The sequence below is a fragment of the Arvicola amphibius genome, chromosome 13 (assembly GCF_903992535.2).
Source record: "Arvicola amphibius chromosome 13, mArvAmp1.2, whole genome shotgun sequence".
NCBI classification, from domain to species: Eukaryota; Metazoa; Chordata; class Mammalia; order Rodentia; family Cricetidae; genus Arvicola; species Arvicola amphibius.
The window spans coordinates 17,369,591-17,388,729 of record NC_052059.1 but is presented as its reverse complement, the minus strand read 5'-3'; the positions used below and the strand labels follow the sequence as shown (position 1 = coordinate 17,388,729).

Below are 19,139 nucleotides of genomic sequence, written 5' to 3'. Positions count from 1 at the left end.
TTTATTTACAGAAAGAATCACTAAGTCCCACTATTGTGCCTCTGTTCTTTTCTGCCTAGCACATTATACCAAGAATTAGCAGGCTGGTCTAACAGGGACGTGTGAACTGGGGGGTGGTCACAAACGTCTTCTTCATGTACTTTGTCGTAATTTATTCCTAAAGCTTGGGGACTGTAAGATTAATAACGGCTTCTTCATAAACACTGAGAAGTCACTTTGAGCACACACTGTATGCTGCTGGCCATGCCAGAGGAGCAACGAGTAGCCAAAGTTCCAGGTGTCAGCCCACCAGATGGGCCACTCTTATTTTGGCGAGGACACAGGACTGCAGACCCCAGAGTGGCTTTTGCTTCTGCTGTGCCTTTACATGTTTGCTGCAGCTCTCTTTCTCTGGTGTCTAGCATGGTGTGTGCGTAAAGGTGGGGAGATCTTCTGTAACATGCCTGTACTATGTCGTGTTTATCTTTTGGAAACATCCTGTTATACTGGGCATTTTTATCTTTGGATTGTCAAGAAGATGACCCCTCCCTTAGCCCACTGTCTAATTTGATAATAATGATAGCCTATATAGAGTTTTGATGAATGAAAATGAATACAAGAATATGTTTCACAGCTAAGGTCTATGAGCTTCACCTTAGGAGATGCTCAGGTTAATGATTAAAAGGACAGCACCTGAGTCCAGGAGCCAGGCTGGCTCTAATTCTCTTACTGCTGAAAAAAGGCAGCCATGTACCATTAGTTAATACAAAGCTTTAAAATAACTTTATGTTAGACTAGATGCCTTCCTAAGATTTCTAAGATAAATAACCCCAGAAAACAAGCTAAAGCTCACAAGGACACATAGCTGAGCTGCCTAACTCATTAGGCTATGGTCAAAAATTACAAAAACACCTGATTGTTGCTAGCTCCTCTTGCTAGGTTTGTTTAATAATCAAAGGTGATGATTAATTCCTTATATACATTTTGGCCTCAATCTCCTGATATTAGAAACTATTGATGAGTGGATATATACCCTAAAGATTTAAAATAGAGCTGACTGATTCTTTTTCATATATAAAAGTTCAGGTTTATGGTTCCTTTAAGATTCCTTATAAGATTACCTTTCAAGATAAGTAATGGAGTAATTGGCCATTTCTTTGTAACTGCAAAATGCATCCTGCCAGTGAAAGACCTGACAAGACATAGGAAGAACCTGGAAAAAACTAAATGCCCCTCTACTGAAGAATGGATAAGGAAAATGTGGTACATTTACACAATGGAGTACTACACAGCAGAAAAAATAACGGCATCTTGAAATTTGTGGGCAAATGGATGGATCTAGAAAACATATTGAGTGAGGTAACCCAGACCCAGAAAGAAAAATATCATAAGTACTCACTCATAAGTGGCTTTCAGACATAAAGCAAAGAAAACCAGCCTACAATTCACAATCCCAGAGAACCTAGATAACAATGAGGACCCTAAGAGAGACATACAAGGATCTAAACTACATGAGAAGTAGGAAAAGACAAGATCTCCTGAGTAAATTGGGAGCATGAGGATCATGAGAGGGTAGAAGGGAGGGGAGAGGAAAGGAGGGGAGTGGAGAAAAATATATAGCTCAATAAAAACAATAAAAAAGACCTGACAAGAACACCATCCTTGCGCGTACAGTTAATCTACAAGTTGTTTGGGTGTGAATGTATGTGGGTTCTTGGGATAATTTGTCACCTAAAATATGTAAACTGTTTAATCATGTAAGAAAGATGAAAACCATGTTTTTACCTGTATTCATTATAATCATTCACTTGAAAAACAGAATGTAACCACATTGTAATTCCTATTTTGACTAAAAACTCTGCTGGAGTATATAAGCTATAGAAAAAAGTATACCGTAGAAAGAACAGAGAAAAAACGTGAGAGAGCGGAGAATAAAGAAGGAAGCCGTCAAGAGAGTGTGTGAGTGATTATTTTCCCTATAGCCCCCTCAGATAGAAAAGTCCCGCTTACTCCGACCCCACAGGGTTCCTTTCAAAGCCCTGTGCTGCTGGAGGCTGCCCGCCCCCCCCAAGCCCCGACAGCAGCAACTGTAGGACTTTGTTGATTTTCTTGGCCATTGTTAACACATTCATCTGAGATTCTGGCCAGGCACCTCACCACTTTCTGTCAGTTTCTTTTCCGAATGCCATGATAAAAATACTTAGACGAGAGCAATTTCAGGGAGAAATGGCTTATTTAGCTCACAGATCCAGGCTGAACTCCATCATGGCAGGACAGCCCCAGGCAGGAGCTCAAGGGTAGAGCTCACATTGCACCTGCAGTTAGAAGAGCAATGAAGGCTAGAGCTCGGCTAACTTTAAAGGTTTGGGATCCCCGTCCTAGGAAATGGTGCCGCTCACTGTGGTCTGTCTTCTGACTTCAGTTATTTAATCGTAACAACCACCACAGGCCAACCTAATGTGCATCATCAAGTCCCACTACTGTGCCTCTGTTCTGTAATAAGACTCTTTTTTTTTTTTTTTTTTTTTTTTTTGGTTTTTCGAGACAGGGTTTCTCTGCAGCTTTAGAGCCTGTCCTGGAGCTAGCTCTTGTAGACCAGGCTGGTCTCGAACTCACAGAGATCCGCCTGCCTCTGCCTCCCGAGTGCTGGGATTAAAGGCGTGCGCCATGTAATAAGACTCTTGCAGGTGATTCTCTATCATGTCCCACTGACAGAATTCTTTTCCAGTGCAGTTGAGCTGTCAGCCAGCAGAGTCAAGGGAGTCAAGAGTCTTTCTTACATGTCTCAAGTGTGCAGGAATCCTCTGGCTTGTGTGTCATCCTTCAGGTTAGTTCAAGCCCAGAGACTCTGAGTTGAAGTTAAATATTTACAGTGGCCTCACTATAATCTCCAGATTTCCTGGGGGTACACGAAGGGGCGAGTTTCATCTTTATACCTACCTGTGTCTCCTGGACACACGATAGTCAACTCTGAGCCTGTGCGCCCTGTGGGACAACTCGCTGTCCCTCAACATGCTGAAGTTTCTGCATTTCCAAATCAGTCTCTTCACTCTCCTCTTCCTCCTCCTCCTACTTTTCCTCTTCTTTGTATTCTTCCTTTTATTGAAAATATATTCTTTTCTCATACGATATGTCCTAATAAGTTTCCCCTCCCTCTACTCCTCTCAGTTCTTCCCCACCCCACCTCCCTCAGCATCCACTCACTTTCTCTCTCTCATTAGAAAATAACAGGCTTCTAGGAGATAACCACCAAACATGACAAAATAAAATATGATAAGATGAAAGAAAGCTATAATATAGAGGCTGGACAAGGCAACCCAACACAAGGAAAAGAGCCCCCAAAGCAAGCACGAGAATCAGAGTCCTTCTTGTTCATAAACTCAGGAGTCCCATAAATACTACTCTGAAAGCATAGGACCTGGTGCAGAACCTTGTAGGCCCTGTGCTTGTTGCTTCTGTTTCTGTGAGTTCATATGTACCCACTCAGTTGGTTTAGGGGGTCCTGTTCTCCTGGTGTCCTGAATCCCACATGGCTGTTACACTTTTTCTGCCTCCTCTTCTGAGGGGTTCCCTGAGCTCTGAGGGGAAGGCATTTGATGAAGACATCCCACTTAGGGCTGTGTGTGCCAAGGACTTTCTCTCTGCACAACGTCTGACTGTGAATCTCCGCATCTGTTCCCATCTGCTGCCTAAGGAAGCTTCTCTGATGTTCTCTGATGATGACAGATCTATGAGCACAGCAGAAAATCATTAGGAGTCGTTTTATTGATTTTATTTTCGGACCAGTATGTTTTATTTTACCTTACATTTCTGACATCAGGTATGGGTTCTACCCCATAAAGGGGGCCTTAAGTCAAATCAGACATTGTTTGGCTACTCCCACAAATTTGGTGCCACTGTTATGCTAACATATCATGCAGGCAGGACAGATTGTAGGTCAAATGTTTTGTGTCTGAGTTGGTGTTTATGTTTCTCTTTTGGTAGCCTGCAGAGTGTCTTCCCACATTAAGCACACTAGAGGGTAGGAGTGAAGGCTCCATGTAGGTTCAAGGTTGACTTCTCCGTGATCAATGGGTTCTGTGGGCATTGTCCTCAGAAATGAGGCCCAACAGTAAGTTTGTGTGAGTAACCCACTGTCTTAGCAACAGTCTGGATTTCCATGTGACCACTTTAGCCAACAACACAATTGACTGCAATGGAGTCCCAGTACCAGAAGCTTCCTTTGATAGATAACAGGAGATGACCAATTGGGACTCCCTTTCCACTATTATTAGAACTAATTTGAATCATCTTCATACATTTTCCAAAGTTTCCACTGCACTAGGTTTCTATATCATCCCTCAAATGCCTCTCAACTCAGTGTCCCGCCTCTCATTCCTTCCATTAATCCTATCTACTCTTCCCACCCCCACCTGACTGCAGTCCACCCACAAAACGTATTCTATTTTCTTCTCCCAGGGGAATCCGTGTGTCTCACCCTAATCTTTTATACCTAATCCCTCTAGGTCTACAGATTATAGGTTGGTTATTATTTATTTAACAGCTAATATCCACTTATAATCAAACACATTCCATATTTATCTTCACTCAGGGTAAGTGAAGTTCCATCATTTATCTTCACTCAGGATAAGTTTCTAGTTCCATCCTTTGCCTGCAAATTTCAAGATATATTTTTTCAACAGTTGAGCAATACTCCATTGTATAAATGTACCACATTTTCTTTATCCATTCTTCTGTGGAGGAACATCTATACATCTATGTTGTTTTCCAGTTTCTGGCTATTATCAATAAAACCACAATAGATATGGTTATGGATATGGTATGATCAAGCATCCTTTAGGTATATGCCCAAGAGTGTTATAGCTGGGTCTTGAGGTAGATGAATTCCCAACTTTCTGAGGACTGCCATATTGGCTTACATATTGGCCACACAAGTGTACACTCCCACTAGCAATGAAGGAGTGAGTGTTCTCTTGTTCCATATCCTCAATAGTATAGACTGTCACTTGTGTTATTGATCTTAGCCATTCTGACAGGTGTAAGATGGAATCTCAAAGTTGTTTTGATTTGCATTTCCCTGATGGCTAAAGATGTTGGACATTTCTTTAAGTGTTTCTTAATTATTTGAGTTTTTTCTATTGAAAATTCTGTTAGATCTTCTCACCAACCCCACAACAGACAAAAGTCTGATCTCCAAAATATATAAAGAACTCAACAAACTAGACTTTAAAATTCTAATTAATCCAATTAAAAAATGGGGCACTGAACTGAGCAGAGAATTCTCAACCGAAGAAGTTCAAATGGCCAAGAGACACTTAAGGTCATGTTCAACTTCCTTAGCGATCAGGGAAATGCAAATCAAAACAACTTTGAGATACCATCTTACACCTGTCGGAATGGCTGAAATCGAAAACACCTTTGCTGGAGAGGATGTGGAGTAAGGGGAACACTCATCCATTGTTGGTGGAAATGCAAACTTGTGCAACCACTTTGGAAATCAGTGTGGCGGTTTCTCAGGAAACTGGGAATTAACCTACCCCAGGATCCAGCAATACTACTCTTGGGAATATACCCAAGAGATGCCCAATCATACTACAAAAGCATTTGTTCAACTATGTTCATAGCAGCATTATTTATAATAGCCATAACCTGGAAACAACCTCAATGGAAGAATGGATAAAGAAAGTGTGGAATATGTATGCATTAGAGTACTACTCAGTGGTAAAAAACAATGACATCTTGAATTTTGCATGCAAATGGATGGAAATAGAAAACACTATACTGAGTGAGTTAACCCAGACCCAAAAAGATGAATATGGTATGTACTCACTCATCTGTGGACTCTAGCCATAAACCAAGGACATTAAGTTTATAGTTCACAAGCCTAGAGAAGCCAAATAACAAGGTGAACCCAAAGAAAAACATATATAGATCCCCCTGGAAATTGGAAGCAAACAAGATTGCCAGGCAAAAGTTGTGATCATGGGGGTGGAAGTAGGGGTGGGGGTGAGGTTGGGGGAAGAGGAGAGGGGGAGTGGGAAGGGAGAAGGGAAGGACTAGCAATAGCTTGGGGGAGTGGGAGGGTGGAGATGGAGGAAGGGCAGATATAGGAGCAGAGAAGAAGATACCTACCTTAAGGGATCCATTTTAGGGTTGGCAAGAGACTTGGCTCTAGAGGGGATCCCAGGTGTCCACAGAGATGTCCCCAGCTAGGTCCTTGGGCAGCAAAGGAGAGGGTACCTGAACTGTCCTGAAGTGCCCCACTATCACACTGATGATTATCTTGACTATCACCATAGAACCTTCATCTGGTGATGGATGGAGATAGAGACAGAGACGCACATCAGAGCAACTCAGACTGAGCTCCCAAGGTCCAGTTGAAGGGCAGAAGGAGAAAGAAGACGAGCAAGGAAGTCAGGACCACAAGGGGTTGGTCCACCAACTGAGGCAGTGTGCCTGTTCTAATGGGAGCTCACCAAATCCAGCTGGACCGGGTCTGAATGAGCATGTGATCAAACCAGACTCTCTGATTGTGGCTGACAATGGGGACTGACTGAGAAGCCATTGATAAAGGCACTGGGACTTGTTTTTATGGCATGTTCTGGCTTTTTGGGACCCTAGTCTATATGGATGCACAGCTCCCTAGGCCTGGATGCAGGGGGGAGGGCCTTGGAATTCCCACAGGGCGGGGCTCCCTGCCCTCTCTCAAGCAGGGAGGGGGAGTGAGGAGGATGACTGGGGGAGCAGGAAGAGATTGGGAGAGAAGGAAGTGTAAATATTCGAATGGAAAAATATAAAAAATAATAAAAAAGGAAAAAAAGAAAATTCTGTTTAGATCAGTACCCCATTTTTAATTGGATTATTTGGTGTTTTGATATCTAGTTTCTTATAACACAAATTCTAATTGTTCTTAATAATAAAAACCCGGAGTCAGATATTAGGGGGTGAAAGCTGAGAGATCAGAATGGCAATGCAGCCAGCCATTAGAGAGACTTTTTTCCTACCAAATCCTCAGACTGAAGGAGTGATCATGTCTCTATGCATCCTCAGACCTCATGCTCAGACTGAATCAGACTGCATCCTCAGACTATTCCTGACCTCCTGTGTCCTGCATCGTATTTCTCTCTCCTCCCAGCCTTATCTCTTCCAGTCTCCACCTTCCCCCACCCCACTCCACCCATCCACTCCTCAGGGAGGGTAAGGCACATTGCTTTAGAGAAGGTCCAAGCCATACTATATTTAGGCTGAACAAGGTATCCATCCAAAGAGAATCCTAAAAAGCCAGTACAAGCAGTAGGGATAAATCCTGGTGCCACTGCCAGTGGCCCCGCAGTCTGCCCCAGCCATACAACTGTCACTCACATTCAGAGGGACTAGTTTGGTCCTATCTTGTTCCTTCCCTATCTAGCTGGAGTTAGTGAGCTCCCATTAGCTTAGATAAACGGTTTCAGTGGGTGTTCCCATGATTTTGCTGGTGTGAGATTATTTCCTGTGTTTTCATGGGTACAGTCAACTTCCTTAAGTTGGAGTTTTCCTTCTGACACATTCTATAGGGCTGTATTTGTAGACAGATATTGTATAAATTTCGCTTTATCATGGAATAGCCTTATTTTCTTCATCCATGGTGATTTAAACTTTCTTATAGTAGTCTGGGCTGGCACCTGCGGTCTCTTAGGGACTGCAGCACATCTGTCCTGGTCCTTCTGGCTCTTAGTCTCCATTGTGCGGTCCACCTCTGCTTTTGAAATATCACTCTTACAACTAAATGGCTTTAGTTATGCTCTCACAACCCCCCCAATATACAAACCAATAATGATTTTTCATGAATTTTGAAGCTTTTGATTGGGTATTTTTATAAATTTTATTAAAGCATGCAAAGACAGGAGTTATTAGTAATCTGTTTTAAGAACTGATAGCATATATATACATATATGTATACATATATACATACACACAAATAATATTTAATAAATATTCCTTTTGGGGACAGAATATTATCTATCCCATGGTGATTTCAAAACTGCTGTGTAGCCTAGGATTATCTTGACTTTACCATCCTGTCTCCAGTGCTGTATTAAAGTTGTATTAAAGGGATTTAAACATGGTGGGTATCGTACTTTGAATGTAATTGGCCCCCCACTATCTCATAGGAGTGGCACTGTTCGGAGGTATGGTCTTGTTGGAGGAAGTGTGTTACTGTGGGTGTGGGCTTTGAGGTCTCAAATACACTCAGTGCCTCAGTCCATTTCCTGCTGCCTTCTGATCAAGATGTAGCCAGCGCCATGTCTGCCTGCATGCTGCCCTGCTCCCTGCCATAATAATGGACTGAACCTCTGAACTGTAAGCCAGCCACCTCAATTACATGTTTTCCTTATAAGAGTTGCTGTGATCATGGTGTCTCTTCACAGCAACAGAAACCCTAAATAAGACAAAGGGCAAACCCCATTTCTTCCCTTTGTGTTTCCACCCTCATGGGTGTATTGTGTGCGTGTGTTTGTATGTGCATGTGTGCATGTGTGTGTGTGTGTGTGTGTGCGTGCGCGTGTGCGCCTGCCTGGTAAACCTCTGTTCACAGGAGTCATCTGCCTTGCATTGTAAAGATGGGTCTCTCTTTGGTCTTGAGCTTGCTGAGTAGGTTAGGATGGTTAGTCACCAAGTCCTGGAGATGCACATGGCTCTGAGTCCCCAGAGCTGAGATGACAAGGTAGTGCTACTACACATAACTTTTTGTCTGTCTGTCCGTCCGTCCATCTGTCCATGCGTCCATCCATTCCCCCCCCCCCCCCTTCACCTACCAGCCATGCGTTCTGGATCTCATGTTCATGGCAAGCACTCTACTGATGAGCTCGCTCTCCAGCTCCCAAAGTTGTTTTAAACTTCTCAAAGCTGCTTAAAATAAATTAGCGACACTGTATTTGTTAATAATTTATATACCGACAAACTTCTCTATTTCTAACAGTGGAAATTAAAAAAAAAACAGGTCAAATCTTTCCTTGGTGTCATGAAATACATAAAATCTGACTCATGATTAATTATAAATCTAAAATTTAACATTTCCAATAACTCAAATGGAAAGAAAATCCAAACACCAGCAAAACAAATAGGTAACTAATAATTAAGTATGTGGAAAGTTGTGCCCATTAGAGTATGTAGAAGAGACAACAACCATTTTGTAAAAGGTGAAAAAGGCTCTGGATAGAAGAAAGATGCAGACTCATTTCCTATGTGCCTCCTTCTGTCTTTGGCACATGTGTTTATGAGAAGACATATCTTTAGGTATTTATTTTCATGATTTTCTACCCAGTGTTTAAGATACCTTCAGTGTGCTTTATTGATATTTTTATTTTCTTGAACAGGAAAATTATGAGTGTGTTATAGGTGGGTTTTAGGCTTCATAAGCTGTTCAAATTGTTTTTCAAAAAATTCTTTACACAAATATTAGACTTTATCACTGTATAAAAATGTACAGTGGTTTTTATTGACATGTACATTCCAATATGTTTACAGCTGCAAGATAATGAGGCACACTCAGTATTGCACTTCATTAAAATTTCAGGCTCAAACTTAACCTAGAAGTTTAAATGAAATTGCTTTTGTAATTTAGTAATTCTTATATAGGACAAACATTGATAGCTTTATATACAGTGTGATACTTATTACATTTATAGGTCTTACTAACACAATTTTTTTAAATAACAGTCTAGGAAATAAACCAGAATATTCCTCTTTTTATCCCTACCCGTGATGCAATTGTACAGGATTACAAAAGGCAGTATACAATAAACAGTGATTATTTTTCTTTTCTGCTTGAAAGCCAGCATCATTCTTAGTTCATGAGTATGGTGATCCTTTTATACCAATTATCTATAAATGTTCAATGCTTCACAGGCCAATGACGGAAATGGCCACATGCAAACACCTCACAAGTTTGATATCTTGGTTCAAAAGAAGATAAACCAAAATAACAGGGAAACGTTCCGTAGCAAGAATTATGTATATGTATTTGGCATCATTCTTGCACTGTGAATGGTTCGTTTTCACCAATGTAAAGTGGTCCCGTTCTTATCCTGAGCGGAGTTTAAACTTCACTGCATCCTTCCATTGCATGAAGGCAAGTATTCTCTTTGAAGACAAAGGATCTGAATGTTTTAAAACGTGTGAGCATTTCTGCACACTCCACACCCCAAAGCAAACTCTTCCCCAGTGGGTGGATGAACAACGTGGAGTGGACATTCAGTTCCTTCTAGCTGTTTGCCTTTGGGACCTGCACACATTTTGAAGGAGGTAAAGGAATGCAATTTTAAAACACATACAAATAAATGTCATATGAATAAAAATCAAGTTATTCAAAGAAATAATACTACTGTGGATAAATAAACCATAAATATGCTCACCATGAAAACTTCGGCATGATAGATACACGTATCTATATCAGGTAATAAAGTGAAATGGTCCTTGACCTATAATGTTCTACCCAGAGAACCACTGAGCTACAAAACTTTATTGGTAGATGAGATGGATAATTCATTTTAAAGAAAGAAGCAAAAGTGGTCACAAGAATCTCCCACCTTAACTTAGCAGAAAACTATTCTGCACAGAAAAACAGGAGATTTTTGTGGGGGAAGTTTTTTTTTTTTTTTTTACAAGTAAGATCAAACTTAAATACAAATAAACCATATTCATATCTACAATCACTGAAGAAAAATTTGTACACTGGCAAAATGGGAAGACTGTTAATGCGTGTCATTTGTTAAAAGTGTTTGAAAGGAGATTAGTAGCAGAGTCAAGATGAGTTTAAAATATGAACATTACAATAATAGACTGTAGTAATCTTGGAAGAAACACCGTGGGAAAGACACCAGTCTGAAAACAAGTGGGCTTATACAAATGTAAAAACAAAACCTGACCCTTCCTACTAAAAAGTTAAACTATATTATAAATAAATAGCATGGTGAAAGTATGTGATGAATGTTAGCCACTATTACCATTCCTGAACATGGACAGAAGAGGGCAAGGCATGGGTGTGTAAGTGAAGACAGCTAATCTCAGAGGAAACACCAGTTGCTGGCTTGGGCAGTGGTCTGAGCTGACAGTGACCAGGGCAGCTATATTGCTTTAAACAAATAGGATGGATCAACAAGGGAGGTCACCAGATGCTGGGTGATGAGTTGATTCCGCTTGTCATATATTATAAACTGGAGCAGACCTCCCATCTCAAACAACACTGCAGATCTAGTGCAGGCAATGAAACCATCTGTGGTGGTTTCTGCATACTGCAGTGATTGGATTTCCACAAGGAAAAGATATGGGGATATTCACTTCACAATCATTCACGACCTAAGAGTGTGAATAGTGTTGCCAGGTACTAGGGACTGACAGTGAACGGAGTGACCTGTATTCCCAAGGAGCGCAAACATTACCCGACACCATGGTGAGAAACAGCAACAGTGAAGTAAAAGCAGATGACCTGTAAGCGCCCGTAAGCACCATAGCCATCCAACCCCATCACCACTATTCTTTGTATAAAGAGACTGAGGTACAATTAACTTGACTGCCCTGATTCCTAGATCTGTCACCTGCTAGATGGACACAGCAATATTTTACTTACATGGTGGTATAAACATTGAATAGGAATGAACATATGGGAATTATATTATAGCCTGAACATTTGGATGGCCCCCAAATTCACAGCCTGAAACATAATCACAAATGTGATGGCATTAGGAGGTGGGGCCTTGGGACGGGCCTGAGTCAACAGGAAGGGGATCATTGTGAGTGAGTAGACCTGGGAGGCCTTCTGATATGTGAGAGCACAGCAAGAAGGCACTGCCTAGGAACAAGGGAGTGCTCCCTGATACACTAAGCTGCCAGAATCTTGATGCCAGACTTGCCCAACTCCAGAATGGATGAGTTAAACTTATTAGTTACTTGAGAATTCCTGTCATTTTGTCATGGACTCTAAAAAGACTGACAGTCTACTTCGGCTCCTCGCCTGTACTCCTGAACGGAGTGGAGGGTGGTTAGAGAAGGGCTCCACCATCCCTCAAGTACACTGTGTGTGACCAGCTTCTCTACCGGTATCACTGTACACTCTGCTAACTTCTACTCCAGTTCTCTGACGGGTTGACAAAGGGGAGTGTGAGGCTGGGAAGGCAAATTTTAGGCAAAATGTATCAGCTTATTCCAGTTCACCAACTTCTTTAAGCTCAACTTTCAATTTGTGAACATGGAGATAATATTCTCTACCTTGGAGGCTTGCAAAAATTAAATAAGAAAAAAGCATGAAAATGCCCAAGGGATGAATATTACTTAGTGCCTTCCTTTTGCCTTCACTCGAGCTGTCTCACTCCTGTGACTCACACTTGTTAAAGGACAAAGTCCCTCTGGAGTCTGACTTGGACATCCGCATGCACATGGAAGCCCTGCCTTGGCCTGACCTCTCATCCACGCTACTACCCCACCACTGAACTTATTTCTTTGCAAATGTCATCATTTTTAGCATTTTTGTTTTAAGAAAATACAATTCCCTTTATTCGTAAAATTGGATTTTCCCAGATGACTCTGCTCATCTTCAAATGTTCTCAACTCAAAACTGGTTGTTGCTCAGGCGCCTCCCGGGTCATAAGGGCAGGTAGCACAATGGACTTTCTCCTGGTTCCTGTTTATTTCCAGACCCAGACCTACAACCTCTACTGAATGCTGTTTTTTTTTTTTTCAGAGCTAAAATCATCTCTGATACTCCCTGCTCTTCACTCCATTTGCTGACTTTACTTCAATTCTCTTCCTTTTTCATGGTTCCCATCTTTGTCTACTGACAGTCACCCTTAATACTCTGGTCTCTCTAATCATTTCTCAATTTGCTTCTTTCTAAGTCTGCTACCAGTTAAACGAGGTTTTGATGGAGATCAGTGAAACAATTTTTATTTGATACAAATCAAATGGCAATATATTTCAATAACTTAAAAAGTTAAAATGTTAAAGGATTCTTTTAAATCATCTATTTATCCTCTCATCTCTACAGTTTTATCCCAGTTCTCCTCAACAATTAATCAATTACAGTTTTCTTGTTTCCTGTCTATTTTGCAATATTTACTTATGCACATAGTGTGTGTATATCCCACTTTCCCCTTTCGTCTCGCAGGCAGCCCAGTGTAAACACTCATCAGTGCTTTTTTCGCCTACGCTGTGCTAGAGATCCATGCACATCACTACAGAGACTCACTCATCTTTTGTCTCCTCTTTCTCCTATTTTTAAATAGTAACTGACAGTGTTTAATGTCATCTGCCTACTTCCTTGTTGGACACTAGTGTCATTTGCCAACTTTTACTATTACATGAAGTGTTGCCCACTTGTCTTTCCCCATACAGTATTCCCAGTTAGGACTGCAGGGTGGTGAGTATGAGAGTGAAGCTACTGCACCACTTTCTAGGGGACCCGCCATTTGTACAAGCCCTGGGTGGGAGGTATGCTTCCGAGCTTGAACAAAACTATACATTGTCACTTGTACACTTGTATTAATACTAACTACAGACACAGCTCATATGAAATTCTCCTCTTGTTCTTATTTACTTCTCCCTACCTACTAACTCTCAAGTCTGGTATTCTCTTCTCTGTGACCACGAGGTTCCTGACATCTTACACTTTTTTTTTTTCAGACTCTTGGGTTTTGTGTTCTTTTTTTCCTTAGCCTGATCTCCATGGATAGTCTTTCTTCTGCATTCCTGGTGGATTCTTTAATTTCCCTGCTTTCTGGTGCTCACTGTGCTGTTACCTCCCAGATATTCGACATCAAATCATCTGTCCCCTTTACGGAAAACTCCTTAAGGAAATGAACAAACAAAAACAACCTCCAAAAAAAAAAAAAAAACACAAGCCCCACAACAATACACGCTGGGCCTAGTGGCCAGGCCTGCTATCCCAACCAGCCAGGAGGCGAGGGCAGGACTGCAGGCTGGGGGTTCTACCTGGGCTATAGAATGAGTTTAGGCTAGCCTGGGAAATTACTGGGACCTTGTCACCAAATTAAAAACTACAAAGACTCTATTTAATGGTATGGCATTTGCTAGTATATTCAAAGCACCACAGTTAATCTCCCCAACCCGAAAATCAATTAAAACAAACATGTAGTTCTGCCATGACTTTAAGACATTAAAATTCAAACGACTTGTGTTTCCTTCCCCGGCAGCAGGCCTCTCTTATTCTCAGTAGACATTACTCTCCTTCCTCGGGAGATGCTTCATTCGAGGTTCTTAATCCTTCAATGACCTCTGCTTTTATCACATTCAGAAAGCCATCAGGGACCATCTTCCATCATTGGAAGCAGTCACAACTCAATACCACAGAGGCCACAGCTGTGAGCTGACAGTATCGAACACATACCCGCAGGACAGTGTGGGAGCTCTTCTTTAGGAATGCTGGTCATTCTTTGGAAATCATCATGACAAGCATTGCAGAAATGTGTTGTTCCAAAACAGAAAAAGACAGCCACTGAACAGCAGTAGCGACACTTGTATTCCAAGAAGTCAGTCCCATGTTTGGGACACATCTATGAGCAAAGATGAGAAACACAAGATTATAGTGAGCCATTTCAACTATACTTACAGTAGTTGAATAAATGTATACAATTAATAAGTATATTACTTATTAATTATTTTGAGAGCATATGTAGCTCCAAAAGCTGATTGAAAAACCAATGATATAGGTTATAAAAATTAATGAGTAAATATGTGGCCCAAAATATCTGATTAAAGCCTTAAATTCAAGTTTAATCTGCCACACAATCTATCTGACTAATGAGCAAACTACTTTCCTCATGAGTGAGCTAGCAAGTTGCACAGTGGTATTTTACTACCTACCAATCTCATAGGTCTACTATGAAAGTTTCATTAAAGATGGGAAAGCCTGAAAGTTTTAGGGCAGGTTTATGACATGAACTAAGTAAATTTATTTCCTTGTTTAATATAGTGATCACTTCATGGAAGACAACTATAAAATGAAAACAGTAAAAAGAAATAATATACATGAACATTTGGAAAATCATCTATGATCCTGATACATACCGGAATATACTATGTGCAAGGGTAGAGTGAGACATGGGTAATTGGCCTGATTTTAAAGACAGATTTTTGACTAAGAAAATATTTATTTTTATTATGTTTAATTCTTTGTAGATGCGTGCATGTCTACATGTGTGTTTCTGAATATGAGTACAGGCGCCCGTGGAGGCGAAGGGTGTTGACATCTCAGAGGAGGCATTAATGAAGGTGTGAGCTGCCTGATGAGGGTGCTAAGAACCAAACTTAGGTCCTCTGGAAGAGCAGCAAGTGCTCTTAACTGCTGAGCCATTTCTCCAGGCCCAACGTTGACTTTTGATAGTGTCTAATAAAATGTTCTGCATACCTGAGCCCTAGACACATCAGAACAGGCACCACAGATGAGCTCTCTGGGGTCATAATCGTCTCCTTGTCCAGCTTCAGCATCACAGCGAGCTTCACCACCGAAATACGCCTACGGAAAAACCATGTTCACATGAAGCTCAAGCACAGAGACACAATGTGGCTGCAGTGGGTGTCCGATCAAGACTTGTCTGTTAGCCACTCCCTCACAATGCCATGTGAGCACATCTGTACTGATAACTGCAGGGAGAGTCAGGGTCAGAAATAAAGGTAGCTTACTCATTTATTATTTTGTTTTGTTTTTTTCGACACAGGCTTTCTTTGTGCAGCCCTGACTGTACTAAAACTTGCTCTATACAACAGGTTGGCCCGAAACGCAGAGAGATCTGCTAGTCTCTCACTCTCTAGTGCTGGGATTAAGGGCATGTGCCACCATGTCTTTTTTTTTAATAAAAAAAAAAACTATTCCAATTTGGAATGCAGACACATTTTCAGAAGGAGGAAGCCTAAAAAATTGTGCTGTTAAAGGAAAATGATGAGAGAATATACATATTCCAAACAAATATATGGAATAAGTTATCAAGTAAATACAAATGATGTTTTCTCGAGTTTTTCTCAGTTTGAAATCTTAAACAACGTATTTCTTTCTAGTGCTTAAAACATGCTTATCAATTCCTAAGTCACAGTAAGACATAAGAAAGTGTGCCTGACATAAATTAGGACAGAATTAAAATTCTAAGCTTAAAAGAAAGCAAAAAGTCAATTTAAATATCTTCTGATCATATAATTTTGAAATGAACAGAAATTTAATGAATTCTATTCAGAATACTATTCATACTTATAAACCATAATTATATTCAGAATCTTAATAATATCCAATATGAAAACTAGAATGAAATTAGTATGATGGCCAATTTATTTTTACTTATTTTGGGTACAAAATAAATGAGGCCAAGAAATTGAGACAATTTACATGTACATTATGTCTGTAGTCAAAAAGCTAGATCCAACTGAAAACAAATAAGGTGAGTCAATATAAACCTATTATCTGTCCTAGAAAAACAGGTCAAAAAGACAGGCTCCATTGATGCAGAGCTTACAAATAGCCATTTGTCAGCAAAATCTGGCTTTTCTAGTATGTTGTTTATCCCAGGCCAATTTGCTTATTTCAGCTTTTTCAGTTTTCTGTATCTTCTACTTGGCTTGGCTTCTTAAACTTGTGACTACTACCCCAGGGGTAGCACACTATTCATTTATGATGTCTGCACAGTGATCACACATAAAGGACATTTTATTATTTGTAATAATACCGCTCTTACAAATACATCCCCTTGGTCTTTCCTTTTAGAACTATCTCTATATTCATGTGCCTATCAATCATTTATTTAGCCTCCCATTCATTACTTTCATTTTCTGTATTACAGTGAAGGCCTCCCTATCATTCTTTCACTCATTTATTCATTCTCTAATTAATCTAGTATTCATAGTATTACTAGACATCAAGTACTGGATATAGAGAAGTGAAAAGAATACATTCTTTGTCTTTATAGAGCTTATAAAATGGGGCATAGAGACAAGTAAACCAACAAAAATAGTGTATGTTAAGTGTTACAATGGATGTACGCAAGACAGGAGAATTGTAGGCAGAGGTGATGATGCTGGGAAGTGTGAGCACATTACAGAGGAGAAGAAACCAGAGCTGAATCCTGAAGTAGTCGGAGTGCAACTGTGTATTTATTATGGTAGAAGTAAAATGTTCAGCAGGGGTAGAGAAGAACATTCCAGAAAGAGAAGCCAACTGTGTATTAGCACAGGGGCCATCGGTAGTGGAGCAGTCATGGCTGAGTTTGGGAGAATGTGTTGTTCAGTGTATTATTGGAGGTGAGACTGCAGCGGCAGACAGTGCTACAAGATTAGAAAAGAAGAATGGCCCAGAAAGAGCTGAGTTTAGAAACACTGATCTACGAGCAGCACCATAGAGAAGGAATGGAGTTTAAGGATGGCACAGAAAAACTCAGGAAGATACTACAGTTACAAAAGAAGACAGACTTGCACAAGATAATAACAGAAAACAAGGACTCAGAAATCTGTGGGCAGAATCAGAGGATGGAGTATACACTGGGGAAGTGAAGGCTGAAGTATATTATATCAGATGCCAACACTAAAGGATCTATGAGAAATTCAAATGTCTGGTAAATAAACCTCAAAGAATTTGGGATGTCCTAATGGTGTAGCAGGAAATGTCATGAATGTACCAGAGATCACCCAAAATAAGGAGATACAGTCTAGTAAGTAGGAAAGGTGGTAAAAGAGAGATCCACAGAGCAGCAATAGAGAGGTTTATTTGAGAATCAGTTGTACAGGCAAAAGCGGATTAGTCATGGTGAGAAGTATCCTTTGTATGGAAATACTATAAACTTTAGAAAAAGTTTGTTTAGGTAAAAAGGATTTCCCTCTCCCCAGTTAACTAAATTACTTGAATTTGAAATACTGCGCCAAACATTCTAATTTTTGATTTCTAGCTTTAAAGTTTAAGAATAATTGTATGTCACTATATAATTTAATTATATGGGCAATCTCCAGTGCTTGGCTCTTGAGGATACTTTGTAGCATACCTTTCTGCATTTGTAGCAAACATAGTATGCATATCGATTCATGGCATAGCCAGCTGGGTCATTGTAAAACCTGACACCAGGAGTCGTGATTGCTTCACTCTTATGTAGACCTTCATACTCCAATCTCATCAAGGCTTTTCTTCTGACATCTTCATAGAGTTCTTTTATTGGATCAAGCAGGTCTTTTAATACTATGTGATTAATTTTGTTCTGAAATACAAATAATATTTTTAACAGAAGCATTTATGGAACAGTTCAACAAACATTTAGTGTATACTCAAGTACCAACCATTGTGCCAGGATTAAAAATAATTCTGAAAAGTACTTTTAAAAGTTCTATTTTGCTAAGAGCAAGGAAAATGGGAGAATCAGAGCTCTGCATAAAAATTTCCATTTTTGGCTTTGTATTTCCTGATTGAAATATATCTCCCTTAGTCTTAGCTGTTCTGAGAAAAAAGGGTGTCTTGCTGCCACAGATAGGACTCATGACCTCATGTGTGGGTTTTAAGTGTGTCCTGGCTCCCTGGACATGGGGCAGAGTGTCAGGCCAGAGACGGCTAATTTTCTCTATACCATCTTCTCTGCCTTTTCCAGACTCCTGAACATGATTGTGTTCTGGAGTGCCATGAGAAGGAAGAAAAAAATACTGTAATTTTGGATTATCACCTAGTCCAACTAAGAGACGATTGGGCTAAGATTCTTTCATACTAAGCCCATTACAACAGCCTGTACTTAACAAAACAAGATAAATAGAGAAGACACTGTTACATTCTTTAACAGAGGTGTTTTATTAATCATTATTTACTGCTGTATAAAAAAGTATTGTAATGCCAGGGAAATGTTCTTATTTTAACTAGTTCTAAGAGCATCTGTTCTAAAGGTACTAAATGCCAATAGTTCACTTTTTAATAGCACATCTCAAGTTCTGCAAGCACCAGAGGGTCCTTTTCCTGTTAGTCACTGACAACCATGTCATATGACGTAACTCTCAGTAGGTCTGAACAGTGATGTAGTCACCAATAATACACAATGACGCTTAAAGGAACATTTCTCCTGCCACATATATTATATTATATTATATTATATTATATTATATTAAATTTAGGCAGCTTTTACCTGACAATTCAATGATAATAACTGCCACCTCCC

At 40.2% G+C, this 19,139-nt stretch overlaps 1 protein-coding gene across 13 annotated transcripts in view; it reads right to left on the bottom strand.

Annotated features, from left to right (window-relative positions):
* Positions 1-9,417: 9,417 nt before the first annotated feature.
* Positions 9,418-19,139, bottom strand: part of Mycbp2 (MYC binding protein 2) — a 233,109-nt gene continuing 223,387 nt past the window's right edge. For all 13 annotated transcript variants that reach the window (XM_038310598.1, XM_038310599.1, XM_038310607.1 and 10 more), the window contains 4 exons: positions 17,991-18,200; positions 15,380-15,487; positions 14,360-14,525; positions 9,418-10,243 (listed from right to left, as the gene is read on the bottom strand). In XM_038310598.1, the coding sequence (XP_038166526.1) occupies positions 10,128-10,243; positions 14,360-14,525; positions 15,380-15,487; positions 17,991-18,200 (600 nt within the window). In that variant the 3' untranslated portion in view covers positions 9,418-10,127. The remainder of the gene's footprint in view (positions 10,244-14,359; positions 14,526-15,379; positions 15,488-17,990; positions 18,201-19,139) is intronic.